Here is a 20,548-nt window from a genome sequence, read left to right on the forward strand (position 1 = left end):
CTCTTGTCTGTTTTTTTTGTTTCCCAGCGACGGCGTGAATGCCACCGTGGACTACGTCCTGGAAGTCCACAGCGTCTCCCCGCTGTTTGGCTCCTTGATGGGCGGAACCAGGCTGACGGTGTCCGGCTCCGGCTTCAGCAGCGACACCTCCGACAACCAAGTGTCTGTCGGTGAGCAACGCTGGTTCGAGCAATTTACAATGCGCGAATCATCCCCCGATAGACAACGGAGCTCTGTTTGACGGGGGAAACGAGTGGCATCGAGTTTTGTATAAAAGCTCACGCGTGTTTCGGTGCTGGTTTGTGGTGTGACAGGAGGATCTGCGTGCGAAGTGGACGCCGCCTCGGTGAACGAGCTGCAGTGTGTCATGCAGTCCGAGGAGAAAACCCACGTCGTCACCAATCAGGGATCCCACCAAAGTACGCCCGCTCTGCCGTCACTAGCCACATTTCAGAGAAGGACTTACGAGTATTTGAAATGACACGCTGCTTCAGATCGGTGTTATTCTGTCTGTCGGTAACGTTACGTGTGTCTTGGTCGTCCAGAGTATGGGCGGGGATATGCATGGAGTCCTGCCTCAGTGACCGTGTCCGTTGGAGACACGGTGGCGTGGCGTTGGGAGGCGCCGGCCTTCCAGAAAGTGGGCTACCGGGTCTTCAGTGTCTCCAGCCCAAGTGGCACCAATTACGAAGGGGGACCGTTCACCAGCGGAGAGACCCAAACCAGCAAAGGTAGAATACCGAGCCGAGGTCCATTCGTTATAAAACTACTTAACCGCAAGGTGGATTTTCACTCTTGAGTGCAAATTCACACCATGCCTCGATGACTTGATGTGAGATGATTAGTCTCCTTCTCTGTCTCTCTCTCTCTCTCTCTCGGGCTTCCCTCAGGGCATTTTGGCCACCGCTTCACCGTGCCCGGGGCTTATTACTACAGCAGCGGCTACATCGACGACGCCAGCGCCAAGCTGCTGCAGGGCGTCGTGAAGGTCGAGGCCCGGCAGCAGAAGAGCGGCCAGGTCTCCGTCAGCGTGGCGGGAATGGAAGCCGCACGCGTGACAGGAGGTAGACGTGTGGACGTGGATGAAATTCTCACAGCTGGCGAACAACTCCGAGTTTTGCGACTGACGACTGAAACGTCTCACCCCCTTCAGGCTCCCGCCGAGCTGCCAGGGAAGCGCCGCAGTGCGTCGCCACCCCGCGGTGCCAGGACACCAACAAGACTGGTCTGTCTTTTAGCTCCTCCGCCTGCTCCACCCCGACGGTCAACTCCATCTCCCCCAACCAGGGCACGTACCACCAGGTCATCCACATCCAGGGCAAAGGCTTCAGCGACACCGCCTGTGCTAATGAGGTCAGCAGCGACGTATGACTGTTATGAAGTATTGATGGCACCCAAATGTCAAATGGTGTTTTGTCGGTATCGAGTCAGAGCATGAGCGAGATTATCTATGAATATAGATTCAGGATGTCAATTTATATTTACAGGATTTTTACACCAATTCTTGATGGATTTCTTTGATTGATTGATTGAAATGTTTATTTCCAATCTGTAAACAACAAAGATTCTTCAGTTTGTACAATAATAATGTGGATAGTATTTTTTTTTTAAATAATCTTTTCGATAAACAGCAACAGTTTTAAAAAGTACGTTTTTAATTAAGAGTACGTTTTTAAGTAAATCTTATTAAAAAAAAGGAAAGAAAACTGATCAAATAGCCTGATTAACAGTCTTACTTGACAAAATTACAGGATATTTAGGCTCAAATATTTCATTCATGCTGAGAAAAAAAAAATCTAAAGTATTTGTAATCAAACCACACGAGCACACCTACACAACTTCCTCTGTCATCATTTACGATGTCCAATGTGCTCAATTTTCTTCTCAGCGAAAACTGTACTTTTTCTTCTGCCGTCCAAAAAATGACCGGTTGTCTGTCAAACTTCGGGTCTCAGCCCGGAGTCTGTTCGCCCCCGTGTGATGCTCGTGCAGAGGTCGCCGTGGCTCAACTCCGCCCTCGTCTGTGTCCCCTAGGTGACGGTGGGAGATCAGCCGTGTCAGGTGACCAACAGCTCCGACTCGGAGATCTTCTGCCGGCTCGGCCCCGGCAGCGGCCTTTCCGTCGGCGTCGCCCACCCCGTGGCCGTCAGAGTCAACAACCTGGGCAGCGCCGTCGTGGCCGTGCCGAGCGAGCTCGGCCGGCGCTTCGTTGTGCTGCCCGTGGTCGACTCCGTCTCGCCAGCTGTCGGCAGCACCACGGGCCTCACGAGACTCCACGTCCGCGGCTCCGGCTTCTCTGCGGGACAAGTGACTGCGGCGGGCGAGCCCTGCGCCCTCGTGTCAGTCAATTACACCGGCGTGGTCTGCGACACATCTCCCTCTCTGTCGCACGCCGGCGACGTCGTCTTCCAGGCGGGCAGGATCCAAAGCACCTGTCACTCAAACTGCTCCTTCGAGTACTCCTCCGCCGTCACTCCCGCCGTCACCGGCGTTTCCCCCGACGGCATCGATGACGCCGCCACTGTCACCATCTCTGGCTCCGGGTTTGGCAGCAGCGCGGGCGACGTGGCAGTTTTCGCCGGCAGCGTCGCGCTGGAGGTCGCCGCCGTGGCCGACGGCGACATTTCTGTCAGGGTGGACGCTCTGCCCGCAGGCGACCACCCGGTCACAGTGATTGTGAGGAGCAGAGGCCTCGCATCCGGCGCCGCCGCCCTGAGCAGCCGCGCCCAAGCCGCCCTGAGCCCCAGTGCGGGCAGCCTGGCGGGGGGGACCCCTCTCGTGCTCACCGGAAACGGCTTCGCCCCGGGGAACACCAGCGTGCTGGTCGGTGGCCAACACTGCAAGATTCAGGAGGTGACGCCGGGTCTTCTTCGCTGTCTGACGCCTCCCCACAGCGGGGGGGAGGTCACTGTCAGGGTCAAGGTCTTCTCTGTGGAGTATCCTCCTCTCAACTTCACTTACTCTGCAGCCCACACCCCCAACATCAGCTCCATCAGCCCCACCACCGGTAATTATGTCTCTCCGATTCAGTACGGTACGTCCTGTGCACATCCATCTGCCTTGCTCTCATTTCCCTCTTCCTCTACTCTGTTCATTCCCCACAGGGCCGAGCGGCTCCGTCGTCACACTGACGGGTTCGGGATTTGGCAACGACTCCCGGCTCATCTCGGTCACCGTGAACAACGTGCCGTGCAACGTGTCCGCGCTCTCCGACGCACAGGTTCAGTGCACCGCCGGAGACAACCCCGGGGGGGCGTACCGAGTGGTGCTGCATCACCGGATCAGAGGTCACGCCCGGTCGGAGGTCATGTTCACGTACGAGCTGAGTCTCAGCGGCGTGAATCCCAACCAGGGTGAGCGGTATTGCTCTATTGAAGATCCCTTCAATATTGTTTTTTTAACCAGCAGCTGCATTCGGTCTTTTTTTCAGGGCCGCAAATGTTACAAACTACAAAGGGAATTTTCCAAAATTGTACATAATATTTTCTTAATACGAAACAGAAACCATATTGTTGCGGAGGGTTGGTTGTAAACACTGATGAATTTCTCTAATCCAACCTCTTATCCGTGATTCAGGCAGCTTTGGCGGCGGAGCTCTTCTGACCGTCCAGGGTTCAGGCTTTGACCCGCGCAACTCCACCGTGACGATCTGCGGAGCGGAGTGTGACGTTCACAGAGACGTGTCCACGTCGACCCGACTGTACTGCCAGTCTCCGTCCAACAACAGTGAGTTCAGTCTTCCTCATATCATCCAGATGATCAGACTCACACAGACAGACAAACAGTAAGACGAACAGTAAATTGAACATATCAAACAGTTTGTACAGTCTGCTATGATCGGAGTACTAGTGCCACGTCAAGGAAAAATGAAATCAGAGATTTGAGTGATAATATCATATCGCCTTGTGTTAAAATGAGGAATGTGGAGCATCTTGTAAAATTATGCTTGAGTAAAGATAACGAAAATACATAATCTTTTGGCACATTAGCACCACGGTATCATAAGTATTCAGGCTTTGAAAAATTGTGCATGAAACTGCGTCTATTCTGACTTTTTCTCAAAATATTATGACTTTTCTCTTGTAATATTACGCCCCTATTCCTGCATATTCATCTGTGATCCGATACCCTTAATTGTAATACACTCTGTAATCTGCTGATAAAATGTATTGCATTGGGCAGGTTCAGAAAGAATGTGTTCCTTCTGGTTTATGATATTTTTTGGTTTCCATGCAACTCGTGATGACACACTCCCTCCTGCTGAACTCTGCGTGCTCTGATGGAGACAGATCGTGTCTCGCAGGAATGTTTCACCACAGCTGACGACAGTGACAGGAGGCTCAGGCGGGGTTGTTATCGCTTAACTGCTTTTGTTGTGTCTGCCCTGTGACCGATTGCGTGTGGGCGTCTCGTCTCCTGTCAGGCACTCTGTCGGTGCTGAGCTGCGCGGTCGCCGTCGCCAACCGGCTGGATGCCGCCAACGTGTTGAGTGGCTTCACGTACAACTCTCAGCTGACTCCGGTGATCGCCGAGGTGTCTCCTCGCAGGGGAGGCACCGCCGGAGGCACCCGGCTCACAATCGCCGGCTCCGGTTTCAGGTGCGGTGGGGGGAGCTGTTCCCCGCGGTGCACCTACGACGACACAATAGAGACACGCACACACGCACACACCCAGATTATGGTCCGAGAATTAACTTCTCAATTTACACAATCACGCAATTCCTCTTGCTTCACATGGGTGTCTTCCTTTCATTGGGATTAATGTGAGGACCTGTAATTATTTAAGGCGTACAAGCTTGGAACAATAAATAAAAGTAATTATTAACATAATTGGACACATAACAAACAAACAATGTACAGTTTTATGTATTTATATATATATATATGCAGATATTAAACGATATTATGTTATATAAGGTTTAATGATAAATTGGTACTTTGCAGTTAAATATTGTGAGGTATTATATAGAATAGTATATTAACTACTGTGCTATTATATTATTGTTATTAGTGTCATTGTGACCGTTGCTATAAATATCGAAATTGTTATTATGATGTTATTGGAACATGTTTATTATAATACAATACAATATATTATAGTATAGTACAGTATAATATTTCATCACAAAATATCTATTGACCCATCAATGAATCCGTTGATATATTGATCTCTAATCACACTTTCACAGCACAAACATGAACGAGGTCAACGTGACGATCGCAGGGTCGGTGTGCGACGTCCAGTCCACCAACAACACGCACATCGTCTGTGTGACAAACGCCCAGAGTCAGTCGCAGGAGACCAAAGTCAGAGTCAGCATCGGGGACCGAGGCATCGCCAAGATGGTGAGGCAGGACACGACATGGCGTGTCACGCCTCTTTCACCTTTATATGTTGATTTTAAAATGGTATTTTTTCATCGAATTTTGTCTCTCTTTTTTTCAGGACAATGCTGATTTCTTCTACGTCGACGTGTGGTCGTCCAGGTTCACGTGGGCGGGTCTGCCCCCACCGGAGAAGGGCTCGTTCGCCATCATCACTCGAGGCCAGACCATCCTCCTGGACACCAGCACCCCTGTGCTGAAAATGCTTCTTATTCAAGGTACTCTGTGGTTTTATATACTGTTAGACACTGTGTTTTCTATTAATAATACAAAGAAGTTTTTTTTTATCTTATACTGTTGTTCTTCTTTTCTCTCCTTCTTTTCTCTTCTTCTTGTTTTGTGTGATGAAATACATTTTATATTTGATTTCTTGGGGGGCATGGGATAATGTATTGAAAACACAAAACTTCACATAATACTAAGTAACCCGTAGTATTAACTAGATTTTTCACGTGCCCTTTCTTTGTTGCCAGGAGGGACGTTGGTGTTTGATGAAGCCGACATCGAGCTGCAGGCTGAGAACATCCTGATCACGGACGGCGGCCTGCTCCAGATCGGAAAGGAGGGGGCGCCGTTCCAGCACAAAGCCATCATCACGCTGCACGGCAACCTGCGCTCTCCGGAACTTCCCGTCTACGGAGCCAAAACGCTCGCTGTCAGAGAGGGAACGCTGGACCTCCACGGTGTGAACACACAACAAACTCATTTGTATTCAGACGCTCAATGTTTGAAATTGAAAAAATAATGCAGCTCGAACTTTAGATTAGATGATTGCCAAATGATGATGGTTGTCAGCCTACTACAACGAAAAGTCTGCTTCCACATTCAGTCAATGCATCAGTGATAATGATCCTACTGCAACTACCTCCAATTACAGTCACCGTCTCCTGGAGATCCACAAATGAATAATAACCAACAACTCCGTTGTGTCCCAGTGGTTTCAAAACCCCAGATTACATGTCACTATGTCATTTCATTCAGAACTCCCTGGAAGAAGGGACATTGTATCTCAATGGGGCCTTCCTGGTGAAAATAAAGGATACATGTCACGTTAGGATGTCTGAGTAACTGGAGTCGTGTGTCCTGCAGGGATTGTTATTATTAGGTGACACCTCACCTGCCCACCCCCCTCAGGTTCAAGTCATTGTTGACAACCTGTTTCTCCAGGTATTCCTGTTCCCGTTCCCTGGACCCACTTGGCCCAGACTGCGACCAACGGCTCCACCACGCTGACCCTGATGAAGGCGGTGACCTGGAAAGCCGGAGGAGAGATCGTCATCGCTTCAACCGGCCACAGGTAGAGTCGAGTCTCCAACTAAAAGAAATACAGTTATTACTTCTGCCGTACAAAGCCAAAATGCACTGATTATGTTTTTGGTCAAAAGAGTTAAGACACAAATATGACAGTTTGACATTTTACTCCATATGAAAGTTATAATTATCCCATCAACCAGAACTATTTTTATCTGTTTTACTGTATTTGCATTTCATGCTCTTATCATCTTAGTCATTTATTTTAAATCCTGCAAAGTTTAAATAAATCTCGTGGGGAAGAATTAATGTTGCACATATTCGACTGCTTTACGGTGTCAAATTAATATGTAACTCTCACACCGGTTAAATGTGTATTGATGGCTTTTCACGGTTAATGATTTATAAGGATACATTTTTTTTAGCTTTGGGCGGGGCTATCCAAAAGTTTAGGGGGCTGCTTTTGAAATTTGCGGCACTATTTATCTATTTAAATATTTATCTATTTATTTTTTCTTATTTTTTCTTATTTTTTAATTTTCTTATTTTTTAATTTTCTTATTCATTTATTTATTTATTTATTTATTTATTTTTCTTATTTTTTATTTTCTTATTTTTTATTTTCTTATTTTCTTTTTTTTTAATTTAATTTAATTTAATTTTTTTTTCAGGCACAGTCAGAGGGAGAATGAGGTGAGGACGATCGCCTCGGTGTCGGCCGACGGAAAGACCCTCACCCTGACCGAACCGCTCGACCACACCCACCTCGGGGTGAGCGTCAGGCTGCCGGACGGGACGCGGTTCGAGGGCCGGGCCGAGGTGGGTCTCCTCACCAGGAACATTGTGGTGCGAGGCGCCCAACACATGGAGTGGGACGACAAGATCGAAGCATGCCCCGAAGGCTTCAACACCGGTACTATGCTGATATTTTTCGCTGTCGAATAAAATTCAGCAACTTCAGATTCACCAGCATATATTCTGGATACTCTCCAGAGGGTTTAGAAAAAGTTTTATTGGATTAATTTCGATCCTTAAAACATGGAAACTTTCTTTTGTCACAAAGCCTGGAATGGTGTTGCTACCATGTCTTTAGGTTATTATCATCCTCATTGATTATCATACTCATTACTGTATCATCATTATTGAACCAGAAAAGATATTACATTTTACTTTAAAAAAAATAAGTACAACACCATGTTCTTAATAGATATGATAGGTAGACAGACAGACAGACAGATAGAGAGATAGATAGATAGTTTATTGATCCTAAGCTGTGAAATTGTAGAAAGTATATAGCATTTAAGCCTTCCTCTCTTTGTCCGGTAGGCGAATTTGCCACCCAAACCTGTTTCAGCGGAAGGTTTGGAGAGGAGGTCGGCAGCGATCAGTTTGGAGCCTGCATCATGTTCCACGCGCCCAGGCCGAATGAGAACCTGGCGGTTGGCAGACTGGAATATGTCGAGGTGAAATGCTCAGATCTTTTTCAGCAGAAACGTCTGGCAGGCATCTAACTGTCACTCCTCTTCCTTTTGTTTTTGTACTTGGAATTACCTTTAAAGTCTTAATGCCCTCGTGCCACAGGTCTTCCACGCGGGACAGGCCTTTAGGCTGGGACGTTATCCCATCCACTGGCACTTGATGGGAAACGTCGACTACAAGTCGTACGTGAGGGGCTGCGCCATCCATCAGACCTTCAACAGGGCCGTAACCATCCACAACACCCACCGGCTGCTGGTGGAGCACAACGTCATCTACAACATCATGGGCGGGGCCTTCTTCATCGAGGACGGCATCGAGACGGAGAACATCCTGCAGTACAACCTGGCTGTGTTTGTCAAACAGAGCACCAGCCTGCTGAACGACGACGTCACGCCCGCCGCCTACTGGGTCACCAATCCCAACAACATCATCCGCCACAACGCCGCCGCGGGCGGCACCCACTTTGGTTTCTGGTACCGCATGCACGAGCATCCGGACGGGCCGTCCTACGACTCAAACATCTGCCAGAAGAAGGTTCCCCTCGGCGAGTTCTTCAACAACACCGTGCACTCGCAGGGCTGGTTCGGCCTGTGGATCTTCGTGGACTACTTCCCCATGAAGAGTGGAGGCTGCCGCTCGAGCACCCCTGAACCCGCCGTCTTCCGCGCCCTCACCACCTGGAACTGTGAGAAAGGGGCGGAGTGGGTCAACGTGGGCGCCGTGCAGTTCGAGGGCTTCGTCATGGTCAACAACGAGAAAGCCGGCATTGAAGGCAAGCGAATCATCGCGAACAGAGTGTCCGAGTTCGGAAGGGACGGGGGGGCGGCGGTGACCAACGGCACGATCGTGGGCCACGTGGACGAGCTCGCGCTGGGAAGCAGCTACTGCACGCACCGGGGTGTCATCACGCCCTTTGACGACGGCATGAGCGTCCTCGACACCAAGTTCCTGAACTTTGACCGCAGCTCCTGCGCAGCCATCGGGGTGACCAAAATCGACGGGACGTGTGGGGATCGGTGCGGTGGCTGGGCCGTCAGGTTCAGCGGCGTCGAGTACTTCAACTCGCCCAACAAGGCCGGCTTCAGGTGGGAGCACGAGGTGGTGCTGGTGGACACGGACGGCTCCCTCACAGGTAACGCACCTGTCGTTTCAGGCCCATTTCATATTTTCTCAATAGTGCAGTTTGACTAAACACTCTGTGTTGCGCACAGGAAACGTCGACTACAAGGTGGTGCCTAAGAGCCTCCTGCTGGACCCCGCTCACTGCTCGCAGAGCGCCGAGTGGAGCGCCGGCTTCCCCGGGTTCGTGTGCGACAACACCGTCAACTTCCACCGCTTGTCGCTCAACAATCCCACACCGGCCTCCCTGAAGGCCAAGGATATCATCTTGTCCAACTCGCATGGTACTAAAAACACACAGGCTGCTTTTAAATTCCGTCAAGTACATTTTTACCAAAATAAAAACGACATCAACTTCATGCACCTCTCTTCTTTTCGTTCCCCTATTAAAAATGACTTTCACATCTGGTTTGCATTTATATGCAGTAGATAAACATTAATGTATAAACATAAAGAATGACTCTGTGACAAAACATAGTAGTAATAATTATGTATGTCTTTATAGGAGAATTTATGTTGTGCATTAATAAACTGTAATTTTTTCAGGCACCAGTGCGGTCCCCTATCTGAAGAAGAGAATGACCCATAAGTTTGGCTGGATGGCCGTGCTGCCGTCTGGAGACACGTACAACTGGTTCTTCAAAGATATGGACCACATCACCAACATCACGTACACCGCCAAGTTCTACGGCTTCAAGGTAGTGAAACATCCTCTCCCGTGATAATATAAGTAAAATGACGTGACAGCACTGTAAACATACATCTGATTTCCTGGTTTACACTGAGGTTTCTTCTTCTCACGTGTTCTCCCTGCAGGCGGATCAATATGTGATCATCAACCACAACTTAACCCAGAGTCCGGACAGCTTCCACATAATCGACCGGAGGAACGGCTCATCGACGCCGCTGAACTTCAACAATAACAGCAACGGAGACTGGTACTTGGACGACGGCTCCAACAACCTCTACTACATCGGTCAGACACACTTCTCATGTGGATCTATTGATTGCAGTGCTAGTTTTGCTGATGAATTAATCATTTAAGACGTTGGGCAAACGTTCACTACATAACAGCTTCTCAAATGTGAGCGATTGCCATTTTTATATGAAGTTTTATATTTTGGGGTTTTACTGCAAAACATGCAGTCGTCCTCCGCTATCTGAAATTTGAACTTTTGACATTTTGTAGATTGCAACCTCATGCAATATAAAACACTTGAAACTAGCATTAACTCCAATTTAACCTGTAATATTATCATATTTTTTAATTTGCAGTGTCATAGTTATTGTTATTGGCCCCAAATGTCTCATGTTGATCAAAATAACTGGAGTTTATACGTTTGTCCATTATTTTACATATCACATTCAGTGATTCACTGACGACGTTCTGTTCCCTCAGTGTCCGGGAAGACAAGCCAGCGCCGGCGGCGTTCCAGCGTCGACCCCTCCATGCGCGATGTCCCGGTCAACTTCGCTGTCTACCGCTGCTTCTTCCCCAACTGCATCCCTCCGCCTCCGCCGCCTCCAGCCACACTGGCCCCTTTGCCCACCGACCGGCCTGCCGACTTCATGTATGTTCGACACACACGCAACAAAAGAATACATGACAGTCATGAAGTATCCTCGTTGCCTAGTTACCTTGATGCAGTTAAGTACTTCCTTGATCTAACCTTCAGATTCAAGGGGTTAAAAATGTTTCAATTTCAGCCAAAAAAATCCCTGTAACTGGAAGAACAGAATAATTTAATTTTTCCAAATATGAAACCAGTTATTATGTTGACTGTGGTTTCGGTTTCCCTCGTGCTACAATGTCCCCATGTGTGTGTGTGTGTGTGTGTGTGTGTGTGTGTGTGTGTGTGTGTGTGTGTGTGTGTGTGTGTGTGTGTGTGTGTGTGTGTGTTTCCCTCCAGTCGCTGGTCTAACGCCTCTTTCTGGAAGAGTTCGGCTGAAAATAACTTCACTGTGCCAGCAGAGGGCGCTGATGTGGTCATCCCGTCAGGTAACATCCGGAGGGAAACCTCATATAGAAATATTTCTGTAAGAAGACAGTGTTGTTTTTATTACGTGCATTTGATGGATGATTGACATTTAAAACAATCTCTCAGTCTTGTCTGAGGATGTAACTTGATCACAAAATAGATCACATTTTGTTTATTTGAAGAGCCAGTGACTTTGGAAATGTCAGCAATAATTCATATAAATAAAAAATCATTCGCTCTGACTCTCCCCGCCACAGGCAAGTGGGTCGTCCTGGACAGCGACACCGCTCCGCTCAACAAGCTGACGGTCGTCGGGGTTCTCGAGATCCCCGGCGACGCGAACAGCTCGTCCAGCAGAGCGGCTCGGTCCGCCCCGGTGTACAGTACGGTGGCGATAGACGCCGTGTACATCTCCATCCAGGTCAGTGTGATCGATCGATCGAGTGCCATCGAGAGAGAATCCAACAAAGTCAGTAGATGATCAGTGAATGGTTCAGTGAGGTGACGTCTTGCTGTCGCCGCAGGGAGGAAGGCTGATTGCTGGACGGGACGACGAGCCGTTCAGGGGCGAGCTGCACATCAAACTGAGGGGGAACCACCGCACTCCGGACTGGCCTCTGCCAAACGGACCCAACCAGGGATCCAAAGTCCTGGGTGAGGGAACGCTCTCGTCCGCTGTAACAGAGACTCTCTGGTGGAGCTCTGTTGTGCTGCAAATATAATAATATGATATAATATTACGTATACGTGGACCCGTACCCAATTTTTAGATAATTTTATACGTTTATTGGTTGCATAGTGTTTTCTTTATTACACCAGAATTAACATGAATTATAAATAATGATGCCATCCAATAGATAAGAGAGAGATTGATGGTGTCTTAGTTTCAGAGCTGACAGTTCATTTTTTTTCTGTCTTGTCTTACAACAGGTGTGTTTGGTACGCTGGAGCTGTACGGACAACCTCACAACGTTTACCACACCAAACTCGCCGCCACCGCTGCGGCCGGGTCCAACACGCTGACCCTGGCGCAGTCCGTCGACTGGCAGGTCCGTGCAGGGTTAATTTCACTTTCCACTATTATTTCTACTCGAGAGCCATTTTCCTTACGGGTGTTTTGTCGTTTCGTGGGCGCAGGTTGGAGGCGAAGTCCTCATCTCCACCACCAGCTACAGCGCCTGGGAGACGGAGAAACGTGAGATCAGCGCCGTGACGACAGACGGCCGCGTCCTGACCCTGAACCAGCCTTTGACCCACACCCACATCGGTGAGCTCAGCATCTCTCTCCACCAGCAGCTACGCAAATGGATGTTAAAAAAAAATACATCAACAACTTATCCACGTTTGCAGTTGCCAACAAATATATCTTAACAATTCAATCAGGACAACAAACACCAGACACTGACCTCTGTCCCTCCGTCTCTGCCCAGGTGAGACTCACTCGGTCTCCGGAACGTCCCGCTCCTACACTCTGGCCGCGGACGTCGGCCTCCTGACCAGAAACATCAAGATCGTCGGTCAGGAGTACCCGCACATGACCAAGGAGTCGTTCGGCGCCCGGCTGTTGGTCGGCGCCTACTCCTGGGATGGAATCGACTACAAAGGTGGGTAGAACGTACGACTGTGTGTGTGTTCAGGGCATTTTTCTTCGGCATATTAACATCATTGATATTTTCCCTTCTAAAGGCAAAGCTCAGATCAGGAACGTGGAGTTTTTCCGCTCTGGTCAGGAAGGTTGGACCGACTACTCCGACCCCCGCTACTCTGTGGCCTTCCTCAACCTGGGGAAGGTACAGCAACACACACACACACACACACACACACACACAGAGTAGTAGTGTAAAGTCAACTACAGAGCAAGTTCACGCAAAACCAATCATATCGTTTCTTTCCGCGTTCAAAGGTTTCGGGGAAAGACACGTACATTCAGGGTTGTGCCTTCCACGACGGCTTCTCTCCGGCCATCGGCGTCTTTGGGACAGAGGAGCTGAGCGTTGACGATAACATCGTCCATCGCACCGTCGGAGAAGGTGAACGTCTGATTGGCTTTTTTCTAACTTTCCTCAGCACTCGCCAGGGGGAACATGCTCTAACACGTGTGTGTGTGTGTGTGTGTGTGTGTGTGTGTTTGCAGGAATCAGAATCTGGGGCGACAAGATAACGGCGAGGAGGAACCTGGTGGCGATGTCGCTGTGGCCCGGATCGTACCAGGACCGAGAGGAGCCCTTCAACTACGACTGGAACGCCGCCATCGAGGTCCGTCTTTTCAAAATATATCGATTTTTTAAACGCTCGAAACAAAATCATGGATTTTCTGACCACAGATTTTATTTACCCGCAACACCAGGTCAACATGGGGACGAATGTGGTGCTGCAGCACAACGTCGTGGCGGGTTACGAGCGCGTGGCCTATCGCGTCGACGGTGAACCGTGCGCAGGTGACGCCGCGCGGATGTTTTCCGCTTGTGTCTCAGCAGTTTGTGAGAAGAAAGAGAAGACGCCGCGGAAACTGACACGCTTGACGTTTTTCTCCCCCGCCCGCGCAGGTTATTTGAACGACAACGAGAAGTGGATTCACAACGAGGCTCACGGCGGCCTGTACGGAGTTTATCTGAACAGAGACGGTCTGCCCGGCTGCAGCCTGATCCAGGGCTTCTTCGTCTGGAGGAACTTTGACTACGGCATCTACTTCCAGGTTTGAATTTGTTTTTGAAATCTGAAACTTAAACTTGACTTATCATTTTCTGACTGAAGTTCACCGCATCAAGAGAAAATTGTGGAGTTGTGTGTGACAAGTAAAACAGGTAAAGGAGTTAAATCTGTGCTTTTACTTATATCTAACGAGAGATATGGATCAACTGTAAAATTGTTTTAAGTTGTTAATTTACTGCTTTTATATCAGATGTTAAAATGTTGACGATCAAAGGCTAAATCTATGAAATTGGGATTATTTTGGAAAAGTTTGCTACATGAGAAATATTTTTAATTTATCCATTTAAATCATTTTCATATACTTTAGTTTAGTTTGTCATAAAACTTTATGACTAATTCTTCTCTGACAACTGAATCTGAATCAAATGAAGCAACTAGGCTATGTGTGTGTGTGTGTGTGTGTGTGTGTGTGTGTGTGTGTGTGTGTGTGTGTGTGTGTGTGTGTGTGTGTGTGTGTGTGTGTGTGTGTGTGTGTGTGTGTGTGTGTGTGTGTGTGTGTGTGTGTGTGTGTGTGTGTGTGTGTGTGTGATCGTTGAAAACCTATATGTGAAGTAACATTATTCCGAAACTCTGTAGAATATGTAAATAAGAAAATTTCATCTGATCCTCATCTCTCTCCTCTTCCTCACAGACCATCATGGACGTCGTCATTTCCAACGTGACGCTGGTGGACAACGGGATGGGCGTCATGCCGCTCATCTTCGCTCCTGCCTCTGTCTCCCACATGTACGCCGATAAAAAGGCACAAATCCAGGTGAGGGGGGGGGGTTTATTTTGTTTTCCTGAGCATCACTTTAAGGGGGTTGTCACAAAATTAAAATGTTCCCTCCTTTTCCCCCCCAGAATGCGCTGATCGTTGGCAGCAGCCCGAACTTCAACTGCTCAGACACTTTGCCCAGCAGTGACTACAACGTTGTCAACAGTGCTTCCCATCGGGGGCCCAGACCTCTCAATGGTACCCTCACACTGCCAACACACTTCACTGTATACAGCAGACAGATTTTGATGATTTCCATGTTTTAATTTAACAATATGTTGGTGTTAGCCTGGAAAACAATCTTACGCAAGGTTGCTACCGGCTTTTGAAGAAAGACAAGGTCCTTCATTGATCATCCAAGGCCTTAGACTTCGCTGTACTTCACGTGTGAACTGATAACTGATAACTCTCCGGACAGGTGGAAGATCTGGAATCTGCTGGCCAACGTTTGGATCTGGACACAACAGTGCTCCCGTGAAGCCCCATCATCTGAACAACAACTACAACGCCATCAAAGGGCTGATGACAGTCAAGGGTGAGCGCGGGTCCTGCGTCGTGCCATCTCTTCCCATCCGTCAACTTGCCTGCGCATCCCTGACACATTTCTCTGTTGTTTGCCAGACACGATGTTTGTCAATTTCAAGAACGTCTGCTCCAGCGAGGCGAACATCATGTTCATCACCAACCCGCTCAGCGAGGACCTGCAGCATCCTGTGCAGGTTTCAGGCCTACGGATGGTTGACAGCACGGAGAGCGCTAAGGTGTTCATTCACAGGGCTGACCTCGGGTAAGTGCGTGACCAGATGTCAGGCTTGTAAAATCAGACGATGAGGCTTCAATGTGCCAAGAAAGGCGGATTTGAATTAATCTAAAATAACAGCAACAACAGCAAAAGATTCCAGAGAATCTTAGAAAAGAGTATTTGATTTAAAGGGACACTTTGGGAACTGAGTCACCCATCGCGTGGCCTAAACAAGGATGTGATAGCGTTCTCTATCCCCAGTGATGGAAATGGCAGAGGAACAAAAGAAGGCGAGGAAGAAGAGTGATAAAATAAAAGAGATAAAACGAGAGTGGAGGGAGATTTGAGAGGCTGCAAAAATGACGTGCAGTTTGTTCTCTTTTTTACTAGATCAGTAAGTGACACAATCGCCTCTATTCATTAAAACTACCGGACATTTAACTCAAGGTTATTTGTTCGCATTTGTACAGTTGTTTTCTGCTTTGGACAGTAGCCAGGCTGGAGTTAGCCTTGATGCTAAAGCTGCCGATAGTTAACGCTGGCAGCCAGAACACCAAGTAGGAGCTTCAGTGAACAAACTTCTGTCTTCTGCTCTGTTATCGCCAATGTGCCACCTGGAACCACTAGGGGGCACTCAAGTTCTTCCAAATAAAATCAACTAGTGTAGCCCGTTTAAGTGTGCGACCTGTTTATATACAGTGTGCGACAGAGAATGTGTGTCTGCGCTCTCAGTAAAGTGAACCCGTCCGACTGCGTGGACATGGAGTGCGACGCCAAGAAGAAGACCATGCTGACGGACCTGGACGGGTCGTTCCTGGGGTCGGCGGGAGCTGTGGTGCCTCAGTCTGAGTACGCGTGGGGGGGCGACCCCAGGAGAGGGCTGGGCGACGACCGCATCCCCAAGGTCATGCTCACTTTCCCCAACGGCAGCCGCATCCCTGTGGACCAGATCGCTCCACACAAAGGTACACGGGGGGACTCGACGGCGGCTCGGACGAGAAAATATGTCGGAGAATAAACAAAGATTCCAAAATTGCTGTGTTGCCTCATTTGTGCTCAGGTGTAATCAGGGACAACTGCACGTACATGAGTGCCTGGCAGAGCTACAAGTGCTTCGGGCTGAACTACAAGATGTTGGCGATCGAGAGTCTGGACTCCGACACGGAGACCAGGCGCCTGTCCCCCGTCGCCGTGCTGTCGGGCGGCTTCGTGGATCTCCTCAACGGTACCACGGGTCCCGCAGCTTTTTTCTGAAATCAGTTGAAAATAGAAACGGGAACCAGAATGTCTCTTTTTGTGTGTGTGTGTGTGTGTGTGTGTCCAGGCCCTCAGGACCAGGGCTGGTGCTCCGGCTACACGTGCCAGAAGAGGGTGTCGCTCTTCCACAGCATCGTGGCCGTCGGCCACCGCTTTGAAGTCTTCTTCTCCAGCGTCAGCCCTCAGAAGCTCCGCCTCATGATGCTCGACGCCGACCCGTCTGAGGTCAGCGCTGCTCTTTAGTGTACCACTCTGAAGAACTAAATTTAGCAGTGACAACAAAAGCCGACTTTTTGCTCTTTCATTTGCGCAGAGCATCATGGTGTCGGTCTTCTTCTCCAAGCCCCAGCGGTTGGACGTGTACGTCGACGACGAGCTGGTGGCTCCGACTAACGCCAAGTGGAACACGGACAACTCCGACTACACCCTGAAGAAGCCCATCTATGCCGGTGCGAACGGTTCACACGCAGCTTATGAACCTCACCGTTGAAAAAAAATTCGTACACATGCATAATCTAATCATCCATGTAGAAAACTTCAAGATATAAACGTTTTTCCCGTATTTGGTCTCTTCAGGTCAATACGTCCCGCCGCTGAACGCCACCGCGGGCTCCAACTTCTTCGACCAGGACTACAAGATGCTGAAGGTCGTCCTGAGAGGCTCCAAACCGGCGGAGATCCGGACCTCCCCGGTCCTCTTCCTCTCCTTCGAGCTGCCCTTCATGACCGAGGATGACTTCTTCGGAGATAGCCTCGTCCAGAACCTGGCCACGTTCCTCAAGGTCCCAGCGAATATGATCCGGATCACAAAGATAATCCGAGAGGACGGAGGAGGCTCGCGGCGCAGGAAGAGGTCGGCGGGCCTGAAGGTGGAGGTGGAGATCAAGAAACCCCCGGTCCAGCAGACCACCAACAACACCACCAGTGAGTGTACAATGTGTAATACGTGGCTGTAGATTCAGAACCCACCGCTCGAATAAAACTGAATATCTGCGCCCTCGTGTCTTCTCAGATGATGACGACTTTAGGCTGTTGAAGAACATCGCCGATGATCTCGGTCAGGCAGCAGTTTCCGGAAACCTCAGTAGCTCCATCGGCTTTAACGTCTCCTCCATGGGCGTCGTCGCGCCTCCTCCCCCGTCATCTGACCCCGACTGGAAAGAGGTGAAGGCCCCAGGCCGAATCATCATCACAATTCAAATCTGCTCAGGGCCGAAGCTGCAATGAAATGAATCTCTGTGGGATTTAACGACGGCGTATTCCTGCTTTTAAATCTCAGGAGGCCAAAGAAGCGACGAGGGCAGAGCCCGAGACCAGTTACGTGTCCAGCGTGTCCAGCCTGCTGCTGATCCGGGAGCCGATCGCCGGCGAGTTCGTGGGTCCGCTGCACCAGCAGCCCAGTCTGATGGCCGTGGACGAGAAGGTGAGGAACTGGGGCGGGCGACAACTTCGGCCCGGCCACCGAGCAGATGCCCCCGACCTCAGGTGGAATATTTTGTAGCACTGATCCGTGTTGTTGTTGTTGTTGTTGTCTGCAGGGGAACTGTATCTCTGTGGGAGTGACGACTCTCACCGTCACGGCCAGCCTGAAGGACGCGAGTGGAGACGCCGCCGGCGGACTCCAAGGAAACACCACCATCCTGTTCAGCACCTGCTGGGCCAACTTCACCAACCTGGCCATTCTCAACAGTGGTGCGTTCACATCCTCATTTGGAATAATACAAAAATTCAATTTATTACATTAGCAACAGCATAAATAGTTCAGATACATAAACAGGCAGTGCCCCCTGAGATAAACTTCATCCTTTCCTTTGAGGAAATCGGGTTTTAGAGCAAAACGAGTTGGAATATTAAGAAAACTGTCAAATATCTCTATTTTTATCAGACAATTTGTTGTTTATCTCAGTTTCGCATCATTTTGAATTATAATGTCTTTGGGTTTGGAAAACAAGCAAATGTGAAGAAGTGTGATAAGCTTTTTTTTCACCGTTTCTTTTTAATATTTCATAGTCCAAAATCGGTGAGATTAGCCGGTGATAAAAGAATTATTTTTAGTTGTTGGCAAAGAACAGGCAGATTATAGAAATCTAGTTGAAAGAAAATTGTAAAAATCTTCTTAGGCATATTTTACACGTTTACACAGCAAAGAAAATCTAAACTTTAATAATCAGAAAAGATAATTTATGAACATATGCAGCTGATCATTACTCCAGTTTTATGTTCTATTTAAGGTTCTCTAATATTTTTTGGGTAGATAAAGCAAATGTATTTTCTGCATAGTCTCGTCTTGTGTCATGACAATTTCAAACTTTCAATGCATCATCATGATTACTGCTCCTCGTCTCTGCAGGCGAGAACCTGACGATGGTCTTCACTCTGAAGGAGTGGGGTGCTCAGTCTCGGACCTTCTCCGTGAGGAGCGTCCCGACCACCGAGCCGCCTGCGACCAGCGGCAACGCCACGTCCCCCTGGACCACGAGCGCGCCGCCGTCCACCACCGACGACGACAGCATCTTCGGCTCCAGCACCACCGTGTCCGCCGGCAGCCTGTGTCTGGTCAGCGTGATCTACGCCGTGGCGTGCTGCTCGGAGGGCACGCCCATCTGTTAGAGGCGCTGACCGCTGCTCAGCTGGGAGGGTTTTTATGAAGGATACCTAAACTTCTATTCACTTTAACACTAACACGTCTGGACAGCTTTTGATTTTTTTGATTTAAACAAAGGTAATGGGCCACATAGGAAATCAGTGAGTGATGGTTTTTTTAGAGCTGCAACTAACGATTATTCTCATTATCGATGAGTTGTTTGGTCCATAAAATGATGAAAAATGTCAAATCTTGTTTTCCAAAACATGAGATGATGTTTTTGTTTTTTTCCACCAACCAAAGATATTTTGTTTACTGTCATAGAGGAGCAAAGAAACCAGAAGATATTCTAATTAAATATCCTTTTAAGAAGCTGAAATCAGAGGATCTTGACTCTTTTTTTTTCATCAAAACCAGGTAAACCGATTAAACGACTAACAAAATAGTTTGCGATTGATTTCGAGTAGTGGATTACTCATCGATTAACTGTTGCAGCTCTAGATATTTTACAAGTCAAGCACCATAAAAAAATGGTGTTTTTTGTTTAATAAAAAACTCACTTTTTTATTAGGGGGGGACTAAAATGAAGGCATCTTCTGTTCTTTTTTATACTGTAACAACTCTACTTCCTTTAAAAATATATTTTCATGGTGGACTTTCCTCTTATTATGTGTAAATGTCTGTTCAATATGACTACATATCAGATATATATCAGCAACTGTGCCGATCTTGAATCTCCAACCAGCCGAAGGAAGAGCCACGAAGTCTATATGAAAACTATTTCTCTCTTTTCAAATAAATTCTATTTTGTCGTTGTTAAACACATCCTTTCGCTGCCTCCGTGTGTTTTCTTGATCAATTAGTTTAAATTATTATATTTAATGCCGAGTGGTGACTCTGTCCATGGTGCTGAAGGAAGCTGATTGGCTGCGCGTCCGTTCACCTCTTGTCGCACTGCGTGTTAGTTCCACCAGAGGGCGCCAGACACCGCCGCGAACCCTCATCTGCGCGTTGTGCGACGTGACTTTCTTCAAACTCAGAGAAGGAACTTGTCCAAACTCACAGGGTCTGAAAAAAAAAAGACCAAGGCGAAGAACCCTTTTGTTTTTGTCGTAAAAGCAGGTTTTGTTTCAGATTCAGAAAAAGACAAGTGGACGCAAAATGCACAACAAGTGGACGCGCATCTGCCCTTTTGCGCGCAGGAGGAGGAGGAGGAGGCGGAGGAGGAGGTGACAGAGGGACAATTAGTTTTACAGCCTTAATTTGCGTCCCTCCATTTAGCCC

General features: G+C 48.4%; 1 protein-coding gene and 1 long non-coding RNA gene across 2 annotated transcripts in view; one reads left to right on the top strand and one right to left on the bottom strand.

Annotated features, from left to right (window-relative positions):
* The window catches only part of LOC118292229 (fibrocystin-L-like), a 33,277-nt gene extending 13,188 nt beyond the window's left edge, over window positions 1-20,089 (top strand). Inside the window, exons 34-77 of the mRNA XM_035620984.2 lie at window positions 28-170; window positions 315-419; window positions 546-731; window positions 891-1,064; window positions 1,154-1,353; window positions 2,035-3,007; window positions 3,105-3,353; window positions 3,577-3,726; window positions 4,424-4,598; window positions 5,189-5,345; window positions 5,446-5,602; window positions 5,858-6,067; window positions 6,552-6,681; window positions 7,307-7,548; window positions 7,962-8,098; window positions 8,217-9,246; window positions 9,326-9,517; window positions 9,780-9,931; window positions 10,050-10,209; window positions 10,633-10,804; window positions 11,144-11,232; window positions 11,470-11,633; window positions 11,737-11,866; window positions 12,143-12,261; window positions 12,350-12,479; window positions 12,643-12,816; window positions 12,899-13,002; window positions 13,116-13,242; window positions 13,347-13,468; window positions 13,560-13,650; window positions 13,759-13,907; window positions 14,556-14,678; window positions 14,768-14,879; window positions 15,100-15,216; window positions 15,303-15,468; window positions 16,156-16,388; window positions 16,484-16,648; window positions 16,748-16,905; window positions 16,994-17,129; window positions 17,257-17,604; window positions 17,693-17,844; window positions 17,960-18,103; window positions 18,219-18,372; window positions 19,031-20,089. Of these exons, the coding sequence (XP_035476877.2) occupies window positions 28-170; window positions 315-419; window positions 546-731; window positions 891-1,064; window positions 1,154-1,353; window positions 2,035-3,007; window positions 3,105-3,353; window positions 3,577-3,726; window positions 4,424-4,598; window positions 5,189-5,345; window positions 5,446-5,602; window positions 5,858-6,067; window positions 6,552-6,681; window positions 7,307-7,548; window positions 7,962-8,098; window positions 8,217-9,246; window positions 9,326-9,517; window positions 9,780-9,931; window positions 10,050-10,209; window positions 10,633-10,804; window positions 11,144-11,232; window positions 11,470-11,633; window positions 11,737-11,866; window positions 12,143-12,261; window positions 12,350-12,479; window positions 12,643-12,816; window positions 12,899-13,002; window positions 13,116-13,242; window positions 13,347-13,468; window positions 13,560-13,650; window positions 13,759-13,907; window positions 14,556-14,678; window positions 14,768-14,879; window positions 15,100-15,216; window positions 15,303-15,468; window positions 16,156-16,388; window positions 16,484-16,648; window positions 16,748-16,905; window positions 16,994-17,129; window positions 17,257-17,604; window positions 17,693-17,844; window positions 17,960-18,103; window positions 18,219-18,372; window positions 19,031-19,290 (8,761 nt within the window). The 3' untranslated portion in view covers window positions 19,291-20,089. The remainder of the gene's footprint in view (window positions 1-27; window positions 171-314; window positions 420-545; window positions 732-890; window positions 1,065-1,153; window positions 1,354-2,034; window positions 3,008-3,104; window positions 3,354-3,576; window positions 3,727-4,423; window positions 4,599-5,188; window positions 5,346-5,445; window positions 5,603-5,857; window positions 6,068-6,551; window positions 6,682-7,306; window positions 7,549-7,961; window positions 8,099-8,216; window positions 9,247-9,325; window positions 9,518-9,779; window positions 9,932-10,049; window positions 10,210-10,632; window positions 10,805-11,143; window positions 11,233-11,469; window positions 11,634-11,736; window positions 11,867-12,142; window positions 12,262-12,349; window positions 12,480-12,642; window positions 12,817-12,898; window positions 13,003-13,115; window positions 13,243-13,346; window positions 13,469-13,559; window positions 13,651-13,758; window positions 13,908-14,555; window positions 14,679-14,767; window positions 14,880-15,099; window positions 15,217-15,302; window positions 15,469-16,155; window positions 16,389-16,483; window positions 16,649-16,747; window positions 16,906-16,993; window positions 17,130-17,256; window positions 17,605-17,692; window positions 17,845-17,959; window positions 18,104-18,218; window positions 18,373-19,030) is intronic.
* On the bottom strand, window positions 11,554-12,757 carry LOC118292230. The gene is made up of 3 exons (XR_004786860.2): window positions 12,619-12,757; window positions 12,323-12,508; window positions 11,554-11,922 (listed from the first exon to the last, which is right to left on the bottom strand). It is a non-coding gene; the product is annotated as an uncharacterized LOC118292230 (long non-coding RNA).
* Window positions 20,090-20,548: the final 459 nt, after the last annotated feature.

This window comes from Scophthalmus maximus, chromosome 22 (assembly GCF_022379125.1).
Source record: "Scophthalmus maximus strain ysfricsl-2021 chromosome 22, ASM2237912v1, whole genome shotgun sequence".
In the NCBI taxonomy this organism is placed as follows: Eukaryota; Metazoa; Chordata; class Actinopteri; order Pleuronectiformes; family Scophthalmidae; genus Scophthalmus; species Scophthalmus maximus.